We start from the raw sequence: 12200 nt of genomic DNA, 5'->3' as shown, positions 1-12200 counted from the left end.
ACCATCCTGGTCACAACCATTGGTGATGGACCCCACATGTGAGGATACCCTGGGGAGAGTCTGACTTGTTTGCCTGTGTCGGCATATGCCCCACATACACCTGTCCAGGTGCTGAGAGTGACAGGTCCAGAGACCCCTCCTGTGAGGTTCACGCAGGATTTGGCTCCCTACCTGCTCCACCTCTAGGGCTCCATACAGCCCCCAGACAGCATCCCCCAAGCCCTACTCCTCAGAGAAGACTTTCCCGGAGTTGAGTCTACTCACCACCCCACCCCCAGTTTATTTTTCTTTTAATGTTATAAAATATAAAAAAATACAGAGAATGCATAAATATAGAATGTAACCAATAATTTATAAAGCGAGAGCTCGTGTACTATTATTCAGGTCAAGACAAGAGGTACTACTTTGCAAAACTGATTAGCAGTTTCTTAAAACATGAAACATAAAATTACCATATAACAGCAATTTTACCCCTAGGAATCTTCCCAAGAGAACTGAAAATATATAGGTCCAGGCAAAAACTTACATGCAAATGTTCACAGCAGCATTATTTCAAACAGCTAGTAAGTGCAACAACCCAAGAGTCCATTGACTAGTGAGTAAATAAATTCCACCATGGAATACTCAAGAATTAAAAATTATTATTGTTTATTAAAATTTTTTTATTGTTTATTTATTTTTGAGAGAGAGCGAGAGATACAGAGCACGAGCAGGGAAGGGGCAGAGAGAGGGAGACACAGAATCTGAAGCAGGCTCCCGGCTCTGAGCTATCAGCACAGACACCGACACGGGTCTTGAACCTGTGAACCATGAGATCATGGCCTGCACTAAAGTCAGACGCTTAACCGACTCAGGGCCCCCCAAATTAAAAAAAAAATTTAAGTTTATTTACTTATCTTGAGAGAGACAGAGACAGTGTGAGTGGGGGAGGGGCAGAGAGAGAGGCAGAGAGAGAGAACCCCAAGCAGGCTGCATGCCACCAGCACAAAGCCCAATGCAAGGCTTGAACTCATGAAACCGTAAGATCATGACCTGAGCCTAAACCAAGACAGATGCTTAACCAACTGAGCCACTCAGGCACCCTGGAATACTCAAGAATTAAAAAGAAATGAGGTATTGATATATGCTCCCATGTGGAAGGTCCTGAAAGACATTTTGCTAAATGAAAGAAATCAGACAAAAAACCAGTCTGCTTGTTGTATGATCCATTTATATAAAATGTCCAAAAAAGGCCAATTTTAGGGGACAGAAAGCTGATTAGTGGCTGTCGGGAGCTGTAGCTGAGTATGGGGAGTGATTCCCATGAAGCATGAAGGGTCTCATTGGGACAACAACGGCAATGTTCTAGAGCTGGATGGTGCAAGTTGCAAAGCTCAGTCAATTTACTAAAAATCATTGAGCTGTACAGTTAAAATGGGAAAATTTTATGGCTTATAAATTATACCTCAGTAAAGTTGTTTTAAAAAATTGATGCCGGCTAAAGAAAGCAAGAAATGATGCCAGCCCCTAGAAGCTTCCACCTGCTCCTCCCCAGTTCCAACCCCCTGCAAGAGGTAACCGCTCTCTGGCTGCATAATGTCACCACATGACTGCTGCTTTTCTTTTTCCTCTTACTACCTACGTGTGCAGCCATAGACAAGACAGGCTCATTTTGCCCCTTTTGAACTTTGTATATACGGACATTGGGGTCTTTTGAGCCTGGCTTCTTTTCCTCCATACATATGTGCACATGAGGGTCATCCAAACTGGTGTGTGGCCAAAGTTTGCTCATGTTCCTCGCCCTAGAACCCCTTACTCTTCCCCCAGTCACATCTGGCTTTGCCCACTCCCCAGGGGCTCCGCTGCCTCCAGGTTGCTCAGCCCAGGGAGGAGGGCACAGACCAAGCCTCACTCATGCAGGGTCCCATGCCATTACTCCTCCCCCAGTGCCTCACTCCCCTTGGCTTGCAGCATGCTTGCTTTCTGCTCTTCCATGTACCAGAGGGCTCCAGGGGCCATCTTTGTCCCCTTCTCTTCTTTAGTTGCATTGAATTTCCCAGGGGTTCTGAATCTGTGGAATTGTCTGAATCTGTTCTGAATTGTGGCTTTACGTACCATGTGCAAGCTGAGCTCATGAGTCCAACATTTCTTTTCTTTTTTTAATTTTTAAAGCTGATTTATTTATTTTGAGAGAGACAGAGACAGCATGAGCAGGGGAGGGTCAGAGAGAGAGGGAGAGAGAGAATCCCAAGCAGGCTCTGCACTGTCAGTGCTGAGCCTGACGTGGGGCTCCGACTCACTGACTGTGAGATCGTGATCTGAGCAGAAACCGAGAGTCAGATGTTTAACTGACTGAGCCACCCAGGTGCCCCTAACATTTCTATCTCCCCAGACTCCAGACACACACGCACAGTCCTCGCCAGCTACTGCACATTTCCACTTGGACGTCTCTCAGACATCTTACCAAAGTAAAGTTCATGATTTCCCCTCCCCTCCAAACTCTTCCTCCCACCTCCTAGCTCCAGGCTTCCTCTTTTGGGTAAATGGCACCACCTGCCACCCAGTTGCCCGAGCTGCACCCTCAACACCTCCCTTTTCCTCTCCCTCCCCTTTCTCTCTGCCTCTGCCACCCACCAGCCCAAGCCGTGTCACCTCTGCGTGGGCCTCCGTCCAGCTAGAGGCGAGGGTGAATATCACCGATCTCACCAGCCATTGCTTGGAGGCCGGGCAGAGTTGAAGAACTTGCTGTCCCCAGCCAGGGCCTGGCCAGAGGTGCTGTGGGAGGAGCCCTTATCCCCTGCAGCCTGGCATAGTTATGGAGGACACACAGGGGCCACCTTGAGCTCCGTTATTGCTGTTGGCCCTCGCTGGCAGAAAGAACATCCTCCCATGCCAGCCACCTTGGGGAGTTGCATAACAGGGGCCATGCACGAGGCTCTGGGGAGGAGTGATCGCATGGGACTGTGTGTGAGTGAGGCTTGGTCTGTGGCTCCCTCCCTGGGCTGAGCAACCTGGAGGCAGCAGAGCCCCTGGGGAGTGGGCAAAGTCAGATGTGCCTGGGAGAAGAGAAGGGGGTTCTAGGGCGAGGAAAATGAACAAACTTCGGCCATACACCAGTGTGGGTGACCCTCATGTGCATATATATGGAGGGAAAGAAGCCAGGGGTCATCCGGTCATAGAATGATTTGTTGCTCTGCAGGCTCCTGACCAGTGCACATGCTCACCGCACATCAGCTGGGCAGGTGGTGCCTGGCCCCTGTTCAAAATCATCATGGGCTTTCCTGGTCCATCCACTAAAACCCAAAGTCCTTACCATGGCTTACGGGCCCTATGTGATCCGTCCTGGCCGACCTCATCTCCCACCGCTCTTCATTATACCCACTAACCCTCCGACCCCTCCCTGTTCCTTGGGTGCATCCAGGCTCATTCCAGCCTCAGGACTTTACCCTTGCAGTGTCTTCTGTCTGGAACACGGTCCATTCAGCTCTTGATTTTCATGACTTGGCCCAAATCTCCCCCTCTGGATGGAGGCCTGCCTGCCCTCCTCCCACTGACACACTCGTGTCTCTGCCCTGCTTGTGCACACTGCTGGGCACACAGGAGGAGCTCAGGAGATGGTGTGGGTGACCTAGTCCCCATCCCTTGCTGGCTACCCCTCTCCTCTACTCTCACCCAGTTCTTGTCATTTCGCTGAGCCCTTCTTCACTGGGCTGCCGTCCCTGTCTCCCTGAAGATCTCTGTCTCCCTGCTAGGGCCGGACCTCAGTTCGCGGGGCTAGCTCACACACAGTCAGCCATCCCTCAGTTCTTGGGTTCTTCCTAAAGGCCCAGCTCTGGGACCACGGCCGACCGGACAGAGCCCAAGACAGGGGCTACTGAGGTCCTGCCAAGCTGCAGAAGACTCTGGGCCAGAGAGACTCTGCCTGAGTCCTGGATCTGGAGCTGGAGGGCTGGGGTGTGCCTCCTGCCACTGCTGACTGACAGTTGACAAGCCTCTGCCACCTAGAGTCTCCCAGGATCACATGGGGACATCAAGCTGTTATTCTCCCACCGGCCACCCTGTGGCTTGGTCAAGGTATGTGGCAAACTGGGCCTCTGGAACCTGGGGAGGTCCCCTGGTGACTCATGGTATCCCAAGCAGGTCCACGTGGGGCTCCTTCCCTGGGACCTAGATCCCTGCTGGCCCCTGGAGGGTTGCTGCTGGCTGCCTGGGCCTGGAGCTCCTGTCTTCCACCACCACCTCCCCACCCCTGTTTGGCCCCTGCTAATCCTTTGCACACGGCACCACTGCTGCCTATTAATCCCCCCTGTGTCTGAGAGACCGGCCGCAAGTGTCAGGGACAAGGCAATTCCTGGCTGGTGGTTGGCATCCGAGCAGGTAACTCGGGATGAAGTGGTGGCTGGGTGTGGACCCCCCATGTTCTCCTTCTAGCAAGGCATCTAGACTTGGAGAATAGGGCAAGGCAGGAAAACTGGGCTTCCCTCTCTGCCTGTGGGACTCAAACCTTAGTGAATCTTCAGAGGCAGCTTATGACATGCAGATTCCAGGTCCCGCAGAGGGTTTAGAGGGGCATAGGAACCTGTATTTTCCCTAGCTTTCCAGAAGATTCTGAAAAGCTGGTGATCCCAGCATCATAGTTACCCTGGGCTCTGAAGTCACCCTTCCCACCTTAGCCTCCCTTATCAATGTGGAATCAGCAGGGCCATGCAAATATTTCCATCCTGGAGGAAATGACTGGGTCTGAGGGAAGAAGAAAAATTGGGAGTGGGGAAAGCTTCCCTAATCATTTCCAGGAGGTTCAGAAACAAACTGGGAAAAGGTTTGCAGGACTGGCCTGCAGAAGCGAACCCTGGGCAAATGTCAATAGCACCGGAGGTGGATGTGAGACACCTGGAGTCCAGCGGACCTGAATGTAACTTGGCTTGGCTGCTTACCGGCCGGGTCACTTTGGGCAAGTCTACTCCTCTCTCTGTGCCTCTGTTTCCTGAGCTACAAAGTGGTAACAATTATTTGCCTGAGGCTGGTGGCAGGCAGGGAGAAGGAGGAGGAATGTGATCAAGGGTGGAAGACACGTGGCTCAGTCTTGCCTCATGGGGCCGGCTGGGGCTGGCTGGGGTCGGGGGAATCCTCCATCCTAAACTCATGGCCTTGGGCTCTACCAACCCTGGGAATCACTGTGTCTGTGTCCCCACCCAACAAGGAAATGGAAGGCCGGAGAAGTTCATGTCTGGCTCAGGTTCACCTTTTTGGAGGCGGAGCCAGGGATCTGATTTCCCACCCAGAGCTCTGCCCCTGTAGCACAGCCTCTCCCAGGACAGCTGGTGCTGAGGCCAGAGCGGGGGCAGAAGTCGGGGCTGTGAGCAGAGGGCAGGAGGCACAGCTAAGGGGCTGTGGGGAACAGGCACTGGGGCATGGATCCTGGGCCCTGTGCCTGTCCTTTTCAGCCTGGGGCCAGGGTCCTTGGCAGAGGAGGGACAGAGAAGCACTCTATCATGTTGGGCATCTCCCCAGAAGGGCCCTTTCAAGGGTGGGAGTTTGCACCTACTGCCCTGTGTGGTGCCACTGGGCCAGGCCATCCTGCGGGATTTAGTCATAAGAGCGGAGGCCTCCCATTCCCAGAAGATAAATGTTGCCAGAAACTGTACCCATAGAAGGTAGGACTGAAATATCACAGTAAATCTTGAAAAAGGGATTTGTCATTTTATCTTAAAATTATTTAAGTCATGAAAACAGGTTAATTTTTATGTTAAAGCATTTTCCGTTCATATGCTATTCACAATGTAGTTTTTTTTTTTTTAACGTTTATTTATTTTTGAGACAGAGAGAGACAGAGCATGAACGGGGGAGGGTCAGAGAGAGGGAGACACAGAATCTGAAACAGGCTCCAGGCTCTGAGCTGTCAGCACAGAGCCCGACGCAGGGCTTGAACTCACGGACCGCGAGATCATGACCTGAGCCGAAGTCGGCAGCTTAACCGACTGAGCCACCCAGGCGCCCCACACAATGTAGTTTTAAAAATCCATGTTGGGATCGTGCTGAATGTGATATTCTACAATTACTGTTCTTGCTTGACACCAAATAATAGTCATAGACATTTGTTAAGTGCTCAGTGTGTGCCTGCCATGTTCTCACCAGTTTATTTTATCCTCACAATGATCTCCACGAGATAGGTACTGTAACATCCCCATTTTACAGACAAGCAAACTGAGGCACAGAGACTTTAACTGATTTGGTCATTCCTGGAGTCCAGAGTATGTACATCTTTCCATATTAGTTCAAACTGATCCACCTTTTTTTATGGCTCCATGGTATTCCGTATCAGATGTATTGTAATTTATTTAATATGCGTTCCTCTTACAGGTGAACATTTAGGAACTTTCTAATAACCAGATCCCTACAGGTAAATATTTGGGTGTTTTTCATCTTTTGCTATAACACTGTTGTGACCAAGCTCTTTATACACATGTTTTTGGCCTTAGTATCTCTATCAGGTGAATACCTGGAGGAATAATTTGCAAAAATGTTTTTAAAGATGAATGAGAGAAAAGGGAAATGTGTGACCCACCTAAGTGGCGCCCAAATGGTGGGAGCAGCAGCAGACACCCTGGGGAGGCCTAAGGACTCTGTCTCCTACAGGCATCAGGATGTGGAGCTGGGTCCAGAGGGTGCTGCCTCAGCCCCCAGGGACCCCCCAGAAGACAAAGATGGAGGAGGAGGAGGAGGGGGCAGAACCAGAACCGGAGGCGGAGCTGGAACCAGAGCTGGCGCCTAAAACAGCCCCGAAGGAGGCCGAGCTAGGGGACGAATCCCTGGTAAGAGGCTGCAGCCATGCTGGCCTTATGGCTCCGGAATTCCCAGCTTGGGTCAGCTGCCCCCACCCCGGGGACCTTCTACGAGGGGACTCGAGCACATCCAAACTTGCCAGTTCTGCATCCCATCCGTTCAGGAGCCTGATGACAACTAGTTCAGAAGCTCAGTTAAAAAGATTTGATTTAGCATCTAATGGATGCCAGGCCTGTGCACTGTGCTAGGAGCGTAATGGTGAATAAGATGTTGCCCCTGGGGGTCAGCAGACAAGTACCAGCCAGGTCATTCTACCAGGAGACAGAGGTGATGAGAGAATTTGGGGAGCTCCAACACTGGATTCAGCTCTCCCCTCCCAGGAGGGCCAAATGAGTATATCAGACAGCAGTATGCGAGCTCAGAGGAGGGAGAGAATCATCTTAACTTTGGAGAGTGGAAGCTGGTGGGGTTTGCTCCTAGACACAGAGGGTGAGCCCACTTGTGACTGGAGATGGTGAGGCGGGGCATGCCTCATAGAGGAAGGGCTTGTCCTGGGCAGCACGGGGTATATACAGGAAACAGTGACCACCCAGGTAGAGAGTTTGTGTGCATATGTGTTTGCACGTGCACACATGTATGTACACATATGTGCATGCCCTGTGTCCTTAGTGGTATGTCTGTGCATACATATGTATTAGCAAATTGTGTGCACACAAACACATGCACGTATTTACATGTATTTGTATGCACACGTGTATGTCACATGCGTTGGTGTGTCTGTAGGGTGTGTGGGGCATGCTATAAGTGTCTGAGTGTGTACATGTATATGTTTCTGAGTTTGTGAATGTATTCATGTGTTTGTGTATGCACGTTTGTGTTTCTGTGCATGTATGTGTGTATGAACATATTTGTATGTAGCTGCATGTTTGTATACATACATATTTTATACATCTGTGCATGCAGGCTCATGTGTGAGTGTTCAGATGCAGACCTTTGTACGTGTAGGCATACATGCATATGTGTGTGCACACACGTTTATTCATCTATGTGTGTATTTGATTGTGTGTTGATGTACATTTGAGATGATGTGTTTGTGAATATGTGTTTGTATGTCAGTGCATGTATATGCGTGTAGATGCCCCTGCTTATGGAACTGAGCTTATATATACGTGCATGTATGTATACACAAGTATCTGTGTGTGTATATATGCAAATGTATGGGAGTGTGCATATGCATGTGTTTGTGTGTCTGTACACTTGCAGGCATTTGCATGTGTGCATGTCTGCATGCACGCACGTGTATATATGAATATTTTGCATGTGCCTCTATGCACATGCATGTGTATTGGGGCATGTATACATATGCAAACGTATATGCACATGTGCTTTGTGTCTTCCATATACACGTGCATGTATGAGCAGATCCATTTATCTGTGCATGTGTATGCACACACCGCTGTGTTACTGCACGTGTACCTATTTGTGCTCATGCATGTATGCATCTAACCTGCACATATATGGACATTTATGTGAGCTCATACATTTACATGTATAATGAGTGTGTGTGTGTGTGTGCATGTTTGTACACTCACATATGTGCACGCAGCACTAGGAGCTGCAGCTACAGAGGCAGATGAGAGGCAGATGGCAAATGCTGAACTGCTACCCAGCTGCTCCAGGGGAGTGGCAGGTTTGGCTCCCCCAGGAGAGGGATAGCCGGTGGGGGGGTCCTCTCCCCTCCCTCTCCCCTCCCTCTCCCCTTCAGTTTGCCTCAAGGCTTCATAAGTGTCTCCAGTGTTCCTCTCTGTTCTCAGACCACTGGAGTGGGCAGCTTCCTGGGGGAGGTGATAGGCTTGGGGCTACCTTGGTAGGGGGGCACCTTGGATGTGGGACCTGTGGTGTTGTGAGGGAGGAAGTGTCCCAAGTAGAGGGTGAAGCTGCTGGGATTTACAGGGACGAATGTGAGAATAGAGCTGTTTGGTCCTGTGGGGTGAGGGGGTCCTCAGTGGGTGGGTTGAGGGCTGCCCCTACCTGAACCGGGCTGGTCTCCCTGAGGGCTTACGTGGTCCTGTTTGAACCTTCCAGCCACCGGAGGAGCCATTTGAGGGGGAGGAAGTGGCTGCAGCTGAGCCAGGCCCTCAGGGTAAGTGCTGGAAGCCCAGGCTGGCAGCACCAGCAGCAGGGAGGAGTATGTTCTCTCTCAGGGCTTTGCAGAGTTCATAGGCCGGCAGGCCCATTTCACAGATGAAGAAACTGAGGCTGAGAGAAGTTGAGGATCGGGCTCCTGGGGACTTTTTAGCTGAGCTGAGCTGGAACCCTGGCCTTCTGACTCCCTTGGAGTTCTCCTCTTTCCCCTACCTCTGACTTGACCTCCCTCACAGGGTAGACCTCCCTAGGTACTCTGAGGCTCCAGATCTAAGTATGGGGAATTCTTTTCCAGAAACCCAGGAGGCTGCCCCTACTCCACCCACATCCCTCCAAGCCCAGGTTGCTGTGGTTCCCGAAGTGAACAGGTACCACACCACCCTTCCCTCTCCTCGGGGCCAGCCCCCACCCCCCAAAAAAAACAGGGAGCCACTTGGGGGTGGGGACCAGCACTGTCTCAGGTCTCCGCTCATTCGCTGGCAACTGCCCAGAACATCTTGGGAACTGGCTGAAGGGATCCTCAGGCAGAGGCAAGGATCTCCTGGGCCAAATGGGCAATGTGACCAAGAGAAACAGAAAATAGGGGCTGGAGCATTCTCAGTGCTTGGGAGAAATGCAGATCCAGTGTGGCCAGGGCTTCTGATTTTCCCAATGAAGCCAGAAATCCAGACTTTCATGTAAAATCTCCAAGTTGGCTCATTTTAGACCATCAATGCTTATCCAAGTGAGCATATCTTTTGGGGGGTGGGGGGAGCCGCTAGCCTCAGGCTATGAGGCTAGTGACCCTCATATTTAGGCTGCCCAGTCTCAGCCACAAGGAAAACGCCCCACAGGAAATCCTCAACCCTTCTGACCCTTTTGGAGCACATGACGTATGCCTAGTGTAGGATGGGACCCCCTGGAGCCAGGCTAAGCAGGAAGCAGGATACTACAACTTGGCTGCTTTGGACCAAGCATCTGATGGGAGTGGGCTCAGGATGTTACTGTGCATACCTGCCTTGCCACGGTTTGGTGTCTGCCATTTTCCAGAGTTGGATGTAAGCCTTGGGGGAAGGTGACACATCTGAAGCCTCACAGTGGGGAGATAGACATTTGGGATTCAACCCAAGTTCTTTAGGACACCAGAGAGTGCCACTCGGATTAGGGAGGGGCTGGGGACCTGAGGGCAAACTCTGATCTTTGTCCCTCAGCACTCCCAGTGGCTGGGTGCTGACCTGGCTCAAGAAAGGCATGGAGAAAGTTGTCCCACAGCCGGTCCTCAGCAGCGGGCCAGCCCAGACCACTGCTGCTGGCTTGGAAGGCCCCACCCAGGTACTTGTGGGGGTGGGAGCTGAGGTGGTTTTGGTGGGGAAGGGCAGGGTGGGAGGCCATTGGGTCTGGGCTCTCTGCCCTCACGTGTCTGTCTGTCCTGGCAGGCAGGAGCACAGATCCCTGGGCAATGCAGCAATGGGAGCTCAGGTAAGGCCAGGAGGCAGGATGGCTTTTTGGGGGTGGGACTAGGGGAGCTCAGGCTGGATCTTGCCCCTGTGGAGAGCTCACAGGCTAGGAACTCTCATCTGCCTGGCTCTGGATTCCAACCCTGGTTTGAGTGAGGCTGACCAGGAGACGGGGTCTGGGCAGGCCTCTTGCTGCTGACCACCTTCCTTTCTTCTGCAGATGGACTCGATGTGGCCCCTGGGGCCCAGGACACTGGGTAAGTCCCCATCCCTGAGCAATGGTTTGGCCCCTGAACCTCATCTATAGTGTGTGTGGTTGGGGGAGCTGTGTGCCCAAACCTGAGGACCTTGTGTTCAGGACCACATCACCTCAGTGTGTGACCTTGGACTTGCCTCTCATCTCTTCCAGACCTCACTTTTCTCATTCTTAAAATGGAGCCAAAGGGCCCTGTGCTTCCCATGGTTTTTTGTGCTGATTTCTGGGAGATGCTCCGGTGGGAGGCCATGGGGAGAAGGCATGGATGAGTTCCTCATAGATGGGCTCGTGTATGTGGGCATTGTATGGAGCCCAGGGGCAGGGCTGGGACCACTGTGGGGGACATAGGGGTACCTAGGTTGGCCTCACAGTTGGCAATAGCTTTGTACTTCTTCGACTTGACCAAGGTAGGTGGCTGTCTTGTTATTAAGGGTGGGTGAGGACTATGGCAAACGGGGAGACCATGTCCTTCTCTAAGAGGGCCCCGGTCAGCTCCCATTGCCTCTGCCTGGGAGGAGTTCAGGCCCAGTGTGACCAGATTCTCCAGTTTTTTAGGAGAAGCTAGAAATTTAGGGTTTTATGGAATATTTAAATTTTAGATGTTGCCAACTAACTGAAAAGTTTTCAGAATACTAGGGGCCCCCCAGATAAGCCTGGAACCTCCAGTTTGCAATCTCTGCTGGGGACCCGGAGTCATGTATTCACCTTCATTCACCCCATTCATTCATTCCTTCCCTTGTTCATTTGTTAGACTGCTGGGTTCTTGAGTGCAGGGACTTTTGTCTGGTCACTGCTGAACCCTGGTGCCTGGCACAGGGCCTGCCATAAGGAGGGGACTCAGCATGGAGGGGATGAATGAATGAATGTATGTGATTGCACTCATTCATTCATTCATTCATTGTTCCAGTCACTGTGGTCTATCTCTTTTTGTCCCCTGGAGGCTGCCCAGATCAGGGGTCCCCAGGGGCCACTCGGCTGACTCATGAGACCAGTAAAGCAATTTAGGATGAAGTCCCCCAGAGGACTTGCCAGCTTTCTTTTGGGGCCATACCTGGGGGGATGGGATCTCCTGGGACAATGGGTTCCCCCTGAAGAGGGAGGGGCTGCCTGGAGGCCAGATGGATCTGGGACCCATTTGCCCCAGGGCTAGCTATATAATTTGCGGGTCCCAATGCAAAATGAAAATGCAGGACTCCTTTAAAAAAATCACTAAGAGTTTAAGATTGTGACAACCGCATGAATACCAAAAGTGGGCCCTTATAAGTATGGGGCCCTGTGTGACTGCACTGCTCACAGACCCATGAAGCCAGACCTCTCTGTGCCAGGCACAGGGAGTCCCCCATGCTGTGTTCAGGTCCCCAAGCAGCTGCTGTTTCTCACCTGGGGCCCAGGTGGCCAAGGCTGGGCCTGCTGTTCCAGGCTTGGTGCAGCCATAGGTCAGAATTTGGGGCTGGCAGAAGTTGCCCCACTACCTGAGACCCTTCTAGAGTATACGATACAAGGTCCCCACTGTGCAGAATGGGACCAGAGGTGAGGAAGGACTGGTTGAAGCCTGGGATTCCAACAGACATTCAGGTCAGGGTGATTAGGTTGCTTTACTG

General features: G+C 51.6%; 1 protein-coding gene across 1 annotated transcript in view; it reads left to right on the top strand.

Moving 5' to 3' along the window:
• Nucleotides 1-6560: 6560 nt before the first annotated feature.
• The window catches only part of CNGB1 (cyclic nucleotide gated channel subunit beta 1), a 63796-nt gene continuing 58156 nt past the window's right edge, over nucleotides 6561-12200 (top strand). Inside the window, 6 exon segments of the mRNA XM_049622355.1 lie at nucleotides 6561-6791; nucleotides 8848-8905; nucleotides 9203-9275; nucleotides 10098-10218; nucleotides 10323-10365; nucleotides 10564-10600. Coding sequence (XP_049478312.1) covers nucleotides 6624-6791; nucleotides 8848-8905; nucleotides 9203-9275; nucleotides 10098-10218; nucleotides 10323-10365; nucleotides 10564-10600 — 500 coding nt within the window. The 5' untranslated portion in view covers nucleotides 6561-6623.

The sequence above is a fragment of the Panthera uncia genome (genome assembly GCF_023721935.1).
Source record: "Panthera uncia isolate 11264 chromosome E2 unlocalized genomic scaffold, Puncia_PCG_1.0 HiC_scaffold_19, whole genome shotgun sequence".
Taxonomy (NCBI): Eukaryota; Metazoa; Chordata; class Mammalia; order Carnivora; family Felidae; genus Panthera; species Panthera uncia.
The sequence above is the reverse complement of the archived record's forward strand: the minus strand, read 5'-3'. Positions and strand labels throughout refer to the sequence as shown.